At 42.1% G+C, this 12545-nt stretch overlaps 2 protein-coding genes across 4 annotated transcripts in view; one reads left to right on the top strand and one right to left on the bottom strand.

Annotated features, from left to right (window-relative positions):
- Positions 1–12545, bottom strand: part of LOC128743838 (rap guanine nucleotide exchange factor 2) — a 60289-nt gene that overhangs the window by 8258 nt on the left and 39486 nt on the right. For 2 of the 3 annotated variants that reach the window (XM_053840518.1, XM_053840517.1), the window contains exons 4-6: positions 4905–5093; positions 1150–4837; positions 704–1084 (exon numbers count right to left, since the gene is read on the bottom strand). In XM_053840518.1, the coding sequence (XP_053696493.1) occupies positions 704–1084; positions 1150–4837; positions 4905–5093 (4258 nt within the window). The remainder of the gene's footprint in view (positions 1–703; positions 1085–1149; positions 4838–4904; positions 5094–12545) is intronic. The other variant, XM_053840519.1, reaches the window with a different exon arrangement.
- On the top strand, positions 8344–9468 carry LOC128743841 (uncharacterized). The gene is made up of 2 exons (XM_053840522.1): positions 8344–8665; positions 8728–9468. Exons 1-2 carry the CDS (start codon positions 8663–8665, stop codon positions 9277–9279), a joined length of 555 nt encoding a protein of 184 aa, XP_053696497.1. The 5' UTR covers positions 8344–8662; the 3' UTR covers positions 9280–9468.

Raw genomic sequence — 12545 nt, forward strand, 5'->3', positions numbered from 1 at the left:
TGTTCACCCCATAGGGCAGAGTAGAGTATCGAACACTCATCGATAAATGGAGATTAAAAAGCTTAACACGTGCAGTAACACCAACATATCATTGCTCGCAATAGCAACAAACAGCGCCGAGTAGGTGGTGGAATTACGTTTAATAATCATCTATTCACTAATCGTATGGTATTTATGCCAGCGTAGGGTTAGATATTGGGCATTTAGACATCGGTGGACAGTGTTTCTGTGTTATCGCACTCGACTGAATCACAATCATCGTCAACAGAAGTCTCCACGTAGAGCTCTGGAAAAAGACAGACCAAGTTGGGAAACATCGGTCAACTTTGCAGCGATACTCTGCATGCTAGTAAAGACACAGGACATGCAAGTTTCTATAAAATTAATATGAGATACTCTCAAACGGAAAGTATAATTTATAAATACTCTGGTAGAAAGTCTATGAAAAAAAAACGTTGGAAAGAAAATTGTAACGAAGTTCGTGCCGAAATAATGACTTAAAACAACATAAAGTGTATACAGGGTCAGTGTAATAAACGCACCGAATATTGATGCAACAGGCAATCGACAATCATTCACAATACTGATTAACACAAAAAGTGGCTCGAGAACCGTAAGGATCGGTCCATTCGCATTACGCATTACTCAATAAGCATGCATCTGCTAGACATGAAATACTAGATAGTAATGAAAAAGCACTTACCGGGAGCTGCATTGCTGAGCACGGTCACCGAGCTGCTTTCGACTGAGAGGTCCAGACTCGGCGGCAGGGGCGGAGGAGACTGAACCGATTCGATCGTATGTGCCATTCCGCTTGATTCATGCATTCTAGCTGGAATGGCCGGTGGCAGATTGGCGTTGTTTACGCTGGCTAGAGGCGGACCTCCCCCAACAGGACTGCCAGAATTGGCACTGTACATTGGGGACATTGCGTTTACCACCGGCGCAACGTAGCTTGGCGTGATAGGTGATATTCCGACGGCGGCAATGATGCGCGAAGAAGAACCAAAGTTTTGATGAGACGTAGGGAACGAGGACATAACCGTACTGTTGGCGTTGATGCGACGATGGGCTGCTTGCGCTGCTGGATTTAAACGAAATATGGATTTTATTTTACCACATTATGTTTGACGGTTCATAAAAACTTACCATAGTTCGGTGGACTACGGAATGAGCTGCTCTCCGGTGGCAGTTCCATCGGAGGTGGCAGTTGACTAGAGGAGTCCACAGAACTCTCCAATAATCGGCTAGACATGACTACCGGTCTCCCGTTGGGATACATCGACATAGTGGTGTTATAGTTGGGTGGATTGGGAAGCATGTTGGACAAATGGAGCCCACTGGAAACTGCATAGCTTGGGTGGGCGCTAGGGTATTGATGTGGAACTCCGATATTACCACCACCGGTTCCACCGGTAGTGCCAGGGCCAACACAACATGGACCAGCGCTGGTCACGTGCGAAGGGCTTATCGAAATTCCTGCATGATGATGATACGGTGTGTGATGGGTGTGGTGATAGTGAGACAGATTGTTATGATGCACCAGCGGATTGTGATGGTGTATGCTGTTCAGAGGAGGCGGCAAAACGGTACCCACCGATGGATGCCGTGGTTGATGCGGTCGTGTTTTAGTTTGTTCCGAAAGCGAGAGTAACTTTTTCACCGCTTGAGGTGAGGCGGCACCAAATTTTGGCGCACCACTATTGCCACTGCCGGAGCTTCCGATCGATAGGCTACTCATGCCGAGACCCAAAGCCCCCTTTTTTCCCTCGCTAGTCGAACTGGTACTCGAAGTGGTAGACAACGTTGGCGATGGGTATCGTTTTCTCACCTGAACATTGTTAGGCGTACTGCCGCCCTGCTGCTCGCATTCTAGCGATAGTCTATGTAATTCATCCTCGTCGGTGGTAACTTTCATGTTGTTCAAATATGCCTTTACTCTTCGAACCATTTGAGCTTCTTCAAACATTTTCTTCGGATTCGGAGCAGCCGTAGATTTTTTCCGCCGCTTCACCGTTTGGCTGTGAACAGCAGGTGGCGGGGGCATCATCAGATTTCCACTGGAAGGAACCGACATTTGGTTCAGGGCTACCATCGCAGAACTTGGTGGTTGACACTTCAGCTCGAGCATTGTAAGAATATCATACGGAGAGTTGCACATCTGCAGCAAAGTACGAACCTCCTTGGAAATCATGCGAAGCTTTTCGAAATTTATCAGATTATCGATTTTGGAATCATTGCCCAGGTGAATAAATGTGAGATCCTTCTTCACAACCGGGTAAAATGGAATGACAGGTTGTTGAGCGTTAAGCTCTGTCTGTATAAGCTGACGGTATTTGGACATATTTCGCGAGGGATCCATTAGTTCTTGTAGGTCATTAAATAGTTTCTGATATTTGGAAGGTAGCTTCTCCCAAGTTTGCCTCAGTCGGGAAACTGCCGCATGGCCCAATCCACTGATAATTGCAAACAAGCTGTTAAAATTCTTACATTCCTTGCAATGCCTTGCTATTTTGATGAATTGCTTAATAATTTTACACCGTCGCATCATATTATGCTCGCTGCAAACTTCCGTCACCACCCAGAACATCTCCCTATTGACTAGCTCGGCAAACTTGCCCAACATCGGCTTGCCATAACGGCTCTTTAAACTAAACAAATCGTCGACATACTCGGTGGACTCGATCTGCCGAAAGATAGCGAAATCTTGTAACGTAAGCTGAATTGCCAGTTCGTTGGCGTTAAGCTGCAGGAAGTGAACCGCACTTTCTCGGATCAACTCCGGAGCGACATCGTCAGGTACGAGGGTTTCGGTGATTCCATTCGTTTTCAAATAATATCTCGAACTCAACCCAATCCGTTCGGCCAGGTTTTGCAACTGATCCGGCAGCCGCCTTTGCTTTATCATACCACCTTCGCCGACACTCACTTCGCACAGAGAAAAGTTCGAACTTGGGTCATGAATTCCAAACTCTTGCAAAGCCAGCATGACCACTTCGTGTGCCGTTGTTTCCTTGTGCACCAAAAGGTACTTGCACGTTTGGTCTGACTTGTACACTTTGAGAATATGTTCCGGGTAGTCACTTGCACGAAGCTCCTCGTAGTAGAGAGTACCACTTTTAGGAACAATCGCATCGATTGAGAGTGTTTTAGCAGGCGTAAGCGGATGTTGTTCTCTTAAATCCGGATTGCTTTGATACGTCGATGTGGGGGGTGTCTCATCTGAGTCGGCGGTTGTGATCGAAGATGTCGAGATGGAGGATGCTTGCGAAGAAAAATTAACACTAATTCCGGAAGACCGGTCACTACTGTCGTAGTTGCTGTTATTGTTGTTGCTGCTGTTATTGTTAATGTTGTCGTCCTGGAAGACTATATTCTTTGGCAGCAGATTCATTTTGATCAAAGCCTTCTGAAGTCGTTTCTTGCCTCCGAGTGTCATGAAACTGCCCTTATTGTTGTTCATGTGCGATGAAGACGGCGTGGAAGCTCCAGAATCCTTTCGCCCATAATCATCTCTAAGCGGCAGTGGCATTAGGAACTGAGGCGTTGGAAACAAGCCTGCTTTATCGACAAGATCAAGTGACTTTTGTGATTGCAGCAGATCTGCCCGCAGTCCTTTTTTTAGGTCGATCTTAAGCTTGCTAGAGTCGCCATCGGCATTAGACAGCATCCCTTTGAACGCCCATAGATTGCTTTTAACCGTTATACTCAGATGGGTTGTTCCCATCAGCAGTTCCATTGCACGAGCACAGGTGATATGCTCGAAATTCTGCCCATTTACTTCTAAAATCTGGTCACCTCTTTTCAACCCCACATCATATGCTTTGGTCTTGGGTTCGACCCTGGTAATGAAAATTCCTCCCGGTCCTCCAGAGATTTGGAAATTTAAATCTTCATCGCGCGAACTTCTAGCCAAGGTTACATTCCTCTCCCTGGCGTTATGTTGAGCATACACATGCAAAAGCCTCAACTGTTCCAACATGTTCTTCTTCTCGAGCGCGGATTCGAAGAATTCCAAAAACTCCATCATTTGTGGATCGGTGTCAAAATCGGTAAAATGGTTGTTCACCCAGAGAAGCACAACTCTTGTTACTCGATCGCAAATATCATTAGCCGACGCTTGATGTATTGCATCCACCAGTTCGCTTCCATCATCTGTCGAATCCATATTGAACCATTTCAACAGCTGTTTAGAAACATCGATGGGATCACTAATAAACGTTCGGAAAGTTAAAAGGAAATCTTCCACGTAGTTGGGATCCGTTTGAGTTGTATCTTCCACCAATTGTTGTGTTAACCGATCAACGGTACCCCGGATAACTACGTAACCTTTCCTAGAACCATTTTCGCCAGAACTGTTTCTCAGCTCTGTCACCATTACAACCTGGCCATCCTCCTCTATCTTCCTAATATTATCCTCCCCTTGATGCTGTATCCGATAGTAATCCGTCTGAGTGATACACACAAACTGACAATCATCACATTTGGTCCGCATAATTCCCCTATGGTACAGCTTGTCCATCGTCGGCATAATTCCGAAACTATCGCCGATGTGCAGATACTCCATCTCACCATTGCTATGTTCAATCTCTACATGTCCGTTTATGAGAACGCTCCACGAATCCAGCTCCTCCCCGTCATTCATCACAATCGTACCGGCCTTTTCGACCACGGCAAACACCATCACCGAGCACAGTGCCCGTCGCACAGCGAACGTCATGTTGGTGAATGCCTTCAGCTTCTGCGTAAACTCCAATAGTATCTCGATATCGTCCATCGTACGATCGCTCGGATCCTTTTCCAAACACTCCCGAACGGTATCTCGCACACTCATGCTCTGCGTGGAAAGGTAAGTAACATTTAGGCACCGGGGAAATGGGAAAACTAACTCCAAAACTACTCACATCAATACTCTCGGCAATATCTTCCTCGTCGGAATCGACTACCGATTCCACCAGACCGGACAGGTCAACCTCGTCCGAGTCGAGCGACGAACTGGTTACCGACGTCATCGTGTCCGTTTGGCTGGTATCACTGGAATGCGACAATCGGTTGCCCTTGTCGTACAATTCCGGCGGGATACCGGCAGTGAGCTGGAAGAGAGGAAGAAGGAAGATTAATATAAATAAGCTGTAATAAATTGCAAGGTTTACATGAACTTATGAAACGACTGTTTCCAAGAAAATACATGCTGAGAGCTAATTGTTAAAATATTGAATTGAAAAAATGCAAATTTGCATTTTATTGTTTTCGGATGTTGCAGGACAAATGCAGTAATAGTGAAAAATAGCCTGTTTTCTTATAGTCTTATGTTTGTCATTTCACATTGTCTCTCCTCAATCAACTCATTCATTCGCGATTATCGAGAGCAACTCACAATCGTAATCTTACAAAAAAGTAGTCGTGTCACGTCTATTTTCAATTCCTATCTTAAGCTCAATTTAAAGTCAAATTTCAAGTACATTAGTGTCTAATTTAGAGACAATTACCAGTCTAAATTCATGTCCAATTTAAGTCAAATTTCAAGTTCAATTTAATTCCAATTTTAAATCTAATTTTAAGTGTAATTCCAAGAGCAAGTCACGCCGAATTTAAGTCCCATTTCTACTTCAATTTAAGTCCAATTCAAAATAAAATTTCAAATCTAGTTATCATAGTAGTGTCCTTTTTCGTATCTACTTTAAGATCCAAAACTTCCCAAATTCCAACTTCAAGTCCGTTTGATCTCAAATCCAATTTGGGTCTAATTCCAAATCCAATTTCAAGACCACTGGTAGGTTCAGGCTGCTGGATTTTTGCCAGATTTTCAGAAAAACTTGTTGACAACCCTACCCAGAAGTCCGGAGTTTTTACGGAGTGAATTACGAAGCCGCTAAAGAGATCCATCCGTCGTATCTAATCCAGTAGATCGGAACACATTCGACATGTTAGGCATTCCGAGCTTTAGCTGAAATTATGGTATGTGTTCAGTCAATTGTAACACCTAGGTCACAGATAGAGTTGACACGTTCCAGACAATCCGATCCGATGATGGAGAGAATAAATCGTTAATAATAAATCGTAAATCAATATAAACCGTTAATATAGCTAACAAATTTTAGGGGACCACGCACACTGCCTTGAGGTACACCAATGTATGCTGACTGACTGAGAGATGATCGCCGCAACTGCTCTATACAAAGTTGTGTGTATCAACCCCGATAGTTGTTAACCAAATTATGACATTCGGGTGGGTGAATTAGAACTATAAACGCCATTTTCCACGTAGCTAGGAATATTCTGCCTGGACTGAACAGTTAAAAGCAGCAGCAATCGGCAAGGCAATGTTTTTCAGAAAAAAAATGGGAGAACGCCGTGTGTTTCAGATCCTTTCCTTAAGCCGAGATCTTCCAAGACTTTCTGAAATTCATCTGCAGACAACTGTATAAGCGATAGATTGATATATTGGAACAGTATATGTGGAAAAAGGTTTTCCCGCTGAACGGGTGCGACGAGCAAATTGGTTGTCTCCGAGTTCGAGTGAGAAATTGTTCCCTCGAAGTGAACTGGTGAAGGAATTCCATGGTGCGTTGTGAAAATCGACAGCAAAAATGGAGGAGATGGTACAGTTAAGTCAATCCGGGGGATTGGTGAACACAAGATCTAAGATTCATGTTGAGTGTTGACAAAATGGTTGATCTGTCTCAAGGAGTTTGTAAACGGATTCATTAGTTTTATATTTTTTAACCTATTCTTTATTATTTTATCCCAAGAATTCTCTTGCCGCAAGTGCTTAGGAATGAACATCTAGTTTTTGGCGATGTAGTAAGACGGAAAAAGAGCTCGAAAATTATTCTAAAAATTGTTATTTTCAGGAACAAAAACAAAAATTGGTTTTTTCTTTGTGATTTCACAGTTTAATGACATATCTATGGACCCCCGTTTTTATATTTTTCCTAGTAATCTAAAATTATTATACAAAATATACCAAAAATCCGAAACTGTATAACATAGCTTTATTATTTTTAAGACACATTTTTTTAAAGAAACAATTCAACCATTCCATTCCATTCGACAAAATTATTGGAGAGTTGAACCAATCCTTATATTTTTTTTTGTTTGAGGCTCTATAAAAAGAAAGCGTTTAAGCGGAATCCCAATGCTTCGGTCAGGGATGTGGCCAAAAAGTTGAATCTGTCCAAGTCCTTCGTTCAGAGAGCCAAGGATCGGGAGGAACTCATAAATACAAAGTGCAGAAGACTTCATATCATGACAAAATACGGTGAAAAAGTCGCAGACCCGTAATCTGTACACCCAGATGCTGACGAAGACTCATTATCTCAACATGGATGATGAGACTTAACTCAAGGCGGACTTCCGGCAGCTTCCGGGACTGCTGTTCTCTACAACCCAGCACACGAGGGACCTCCGATCTTCTGACCGGATTTAGCCTCGTGCCACTTTCGTATCCAAGGACATGAACCCTTCCCCCCTGAAGATCTGAGGAGTGCAAAGTGGATTTCCGTACAGAAGAAGCTGCAGCCAGATGTTTTACAACACCTTAAAGTTTATGAGTGGAGTTTAGCGTAAGGTGCGAGCATACAGTTATTGTATTAAAATTGAATGATCAAACATGCCAAAAGTTTACCAATGACTATCATTTTAATGTCTGAAATTTTGAAAAGGATCGGTGATGCAATTTGAAGTGGGACACCCTTTAAAGAAATATGAATGGCACAATTAGGTGCAGAAAATCAATTTGGCAAACTTAGTCATGCAAAATACTAAGAATAAAAATATTTGCAGCGTTTCATACCATCATCCTCCAATTACGTAGAAATTGCTCAGAAAAGTGCACCACCACAACTGATAACAAACAATAACCAAAAACATCAGTGCCCTCTAATGTAAACAATCGACTCATCGCTACTACTGCCTTCTACTACGTACTACGAGAACAGTTAAGAATGCTTCAGTTTATGCTACTGCTTGGCTTGTACCATTGTTTACACGATAAACAACGAAGACATCAGCAGCTTTTCTAAGCACGAACCAAACCGCTACTCTTCATTCATGCGCACATTCAGCGTGGGAACTGGCTGGAGGGAAGAGTAAGGGTGGGAAGCGAATTGAAAGTTTGCCGCGCGCATACACGATGCAGTACTAAAAAGCTCTGCCTCTACATGTACGCACACAACACCGCACGCGCAATAATAATATTTCAAACTTCTCCGCTCCCGCTGTAGCTATAGGATGTAGTCGTGTCGCGCCGTGGGTCTACGGTTCTGTGTGCTAGTGAGAACTTTCGCCTCATCATACGAAGGGTCGTACTGTCAAACATTTTCGGTTCGACGTGTGGTTCCATCATCGACTGTCTGTTGGTCCTGTTTTTGCCAAGTATTTACAAGAGCAAAGGTGTTGTTTAAGCAACAGCTCGGTTTTCTAGAAGGTTCAAAAAGCCTTCAGTGAGAGAAGTTTAAAAGTAGCGGTTGTTGAACGGCCTCATCGTCATTCACGCGACAAACACGAACTATTATCGCCCCTTTAAGTTTTGTTTTTTGTGAATAAACAAGCAAAACACAGTTTGCAGGGGCTAGCTGGTTCCGTCAGGGGTGTTATAGCAACTGCGGGACTGCTTGTGTGATCATCGAAGTTAAGCCATCCATTTTTGACATCCTACAATATGGTACGAAAATATCGATTGATTCGCTGTGATTACATATTACTAATATTTGTATCTATTTTAAGGCGTCCAGTATCGGATCAGTTTCTACAGGAACGAAAAAAACATCAACCACAGCTACCGGTCAGACGGCAGCTGCTGGTAGGAAAAAATCCGGTCCAAAATTTGAGCTATCCGATGAACAACGGCAGGACATCAAGGAAGCATTCGATTTATTCGACTCGGAAGGAACCGGCATGATTGATACCAAGGAGCTGAAAGTCGCAATTCGAGCCCTGGGATTCGAGCCAAAAAAGGAAGAGATCAAAAAAATGATTGCCGAAATCGACAAGGATGGCACAGGAAAAATTTCATTCGAAGATTTTCTTTCCCTAATGACGGTGAAAATGGCCGAAAAAGACTCCAAGGAGGAGATTTTGAAGGCCTTCCGGTTGTTCGACGATGACGAAACTGGTACCATTTCCTTCAAGAATCTCAAACGAGTCGCCAAAGAGCTAGGTGAGAATCTAACCGACGAAGAACTGCAAGAAATGATAGACGAAGCGGACCGCGACGGCGACGGGGAAGTCAACCAGGAGGAGTTTTTGAGAATTATGAAGAAAACTAGCTTGTACTAAGTAGTAGCGCAGGATAGTAGTGCTTAATTTTAATAATGTACCTATTAATAGTAAGCGGCTTTAAGATATGCGTTAAAAAACAAGAAAAAGAGCTGATAAGTTATGCTATACATTTTACTGCACAGTCGTAACGAACAAAGAGTAAACCAGTGATGCACTGTTCTATAATAAATTAGCGGAGTATTTGACACTCGGAAAAAATTACCTCATAATGGCAATTTTAATTTTCCGTCCGAAACCTTTCATATTGATTAAACTCTTACGAGCACAAAAGCATTATTATTTATGCAGTAGCAACGGTTTGTAAACACTTCACAGTTTGAACGAAATGTATCCTAAATAAAGGTTTGAGTACGGTGTGGGATGAGGGAAAAATGATAAAATCAATAACGATACCTTTATCTATATAGGTACCGGTCATGCATTGATACTAAAATGATGGAAAGCTTTCTCCTTCGGCAGAAGGAACCGTGAAAAAGTAATACAAGCATATTAAGGAACGGCAAAGGAGGAGAACGGTTACACGGGACGGGATGCAGGCACCATCATCGAACTTTATGGGTTTATTTATTTTGGGAATGTCCTGGTGGAACGGTGCGTGTTAAAATTAAGTTTCCCTTTTAGCCATGTTTATATATACTGCAAAGATAGAGAAGGTTGCTAAAGTGCTTTTTTGGTCTCGCTTTTGCTTTCATCATTATCGTTATGGGGTTTATTCTGTGAAGCGAATAATGAGACGGGGCAAATTACAGTGCTCCCCTATATACAACCATCAATTGAGAACTAAGTCTTATAACGGAAAGTATAATCATATTTATAGTGAGTAATTAAGCCGATGTAAGAAAAATATCATGAAGTCATGATAATTATTAATTGTATTACCTTCTGAATGAAAATTGAAGTTGATTTATATTCGTGAAAGCCATACTCTAGCTTTAATGTTGCCTATGCCTACGATTTACAGGAACAGCAAAGTCCAGGTATTTCATTCCGTCCTCCGAACCTAATATTCTGTATTTATTTGCCAGACATCGCAGCCTGTTAGAGTACAGGACAATTGCGGGACTAAGGCAACGATCCTATTGACTGTAACAGTTGCTGCAAATCGAGAAACATGCTGGTTTGTTAAGCCAGTGTCTTACCAATTCAGAATTATTCAAGGCTGCAATACATATTACAGCGCATTAGTTGAAATGTTTCGTTGAAATGTTCGCAATACAAAACTCTATAGACTAACGAAATATATAAATAATTGGAGATAACACCGACAGGAAACTTTTTCTTTTTAAGAAAATTCTTGAGTGAACACAAAACAATGACTACGTATCCTGAACAAACATCACCTCGGTCGCTTACAATTAATATTAGGCTCATTTGCCCATTGTTTTTATTGGCTACTGTAAAGTCTCCTCTAGTTGTCGTAGCGAAGAACCGTTTTATTGCGTTTTGATTCGGAAGAACTTGTCGAAAATGTCATCAAGATTTAAAAACACGTTCAGAAGTTATGAAAGATGCAGCACACAACACATTTCTTTTTGAAAAACTCAACCTGATTAGGATGAATGATTGCAATTGCTTTAAAGGTTTCTATATTTTTAAAGGTTTTCATATTTTTAAAATCGACTTTAACTATCGGGTCTAAATGATACCAGGAAACACCAACGTTGGATGGCGCAACACAAAACGAAACGACGAGCAAAATTTATAAGAACAATCCGGAAAAAGTAATCTTCTGTGGCGGGGCTAAAAGGTTCACTGCGGAGCACGGCATAGCTCTTCAAATCTGTATGCAAAAAGGTATTCTAAAAATAGATGTGATTTATACTGATCTGAAGACAGCCTTTATCGACCAAAAATACTAATGCAGATAATTCTGCGAGTCGGTGCGTCTCGGAATTTTACGAATTGGTTGAGTTCTCACTTGCGCAACAGAGCTCTATGTCGTGTGCTACTTAATTCTTGTCTCTCTTCCTAGTTTACTAAGTTATCGGGTGTTCCTCAAGGCAACAAGATGGAACCTCTTTTGTTCATATTGTTTTTCGTTGCGATTTTTGAGATAACTGCAAGTTGATATATGGTAATGGCCATATTGGGTAGCTTGTTCTAGAGATGATTGTTGCTAGTTTCACAGGTTCTTGGGTGTGTTCAAGCTGCTGTGAGCTCTCGTCAATTCAAGGTCAACGACAACGTCTTCAACTTTTGTCGCACGAACACTAATGAAATAAGATCAAGATGAAGATCCCTATGTCCGTTTAGCCTTCTACACCTGTCCCATCAGTTAAACTCAATAATTGAATCCAACACCGCTATTCTATATTTCGAACGGATTGGTTTTTCGAACGAAATTTCCGCCAGCAAAATCAAAGGGGGAAAACATCTCGTTCAAAACAAGTCGAACGAAATCAAGATTCGTTCGAAATACAGAATAGGGGTGCAAATCTTTGCCCTCCTACTGAACAAGTTATCCATTACAATCCCAGAACAATCCAACCTCAACCAACCTAAAGACCTTTCATCAATTAGTGTTCTGGATGCCATGTCGACAGTGTTTGAAAAAATCCTTCTAACGCGTATCACTGAGCACCCGGGGCAAACTGCTCGCGCCTCTGCCTTTCCTGGCGCATCGGTTCTTGTTGATTTTTCTCTCGCATTTAACTGCGTAAATCAGAAATCAAATTCTTAGTACTAAACACCGTAACGAGTTTATCTTCTCTGAAGCAGCAAGTAACTTGATGGTGGCTTCATTCTTGGCTTTCAATTGGAACCCCAATCTCTCCGTCTGAGATGTCGCAAACAAGCTGGAAGTGACGTCTACACTTATGAGAAGGTAAGTGACTCCGAATCGCGACGATAAACAAAACAAGACGACTAAATCACGATTTCGGAAGTTGCACATGGACATGACGATGTAACGAAGTTCTATTGCTGGACAACGAAAGCTTGAGGGCAGGCATTGAACAGGTTCCTGTCCAGGAGTATTATACGGCAGCTGGAAGGAGAAATGTGGCGAATATTTCCAAGCATATGAAACTGTCAAAGATCGCCAAAAAATATCTGATTTGGCAGGCTTTCCTGTGATGCTGCAAAACTTGTTTTAAAAAACAATATTTGCATGGCAACCATGACCGTCAACCAGGAAATTTACGTAAACAGATGTCTGAAAAAATGCCTGCTGACTTCGCCGAAACAACACGATCGTTCCGTGCTATTTTGGCCTGATATGGCATCTTTCCAACACGCCAAAGTTTCGTCTTATCGAAAAACAC

This window comes from Sabethes cyaneus, chromosome 3 (assembly GCF_943734655.1).
Source record: "Sabethes cyaneus chromosome 3, idSabCyanKW18_F2, whole genome shotgun sequence".
Classification (NCBI taxonomy): domain Eukaryota; kingdom Metazoa; phylum Arthropoda; class Insecta; order Diptera; family Culicidae; genus Sabethes; species Sabethes cyaneus.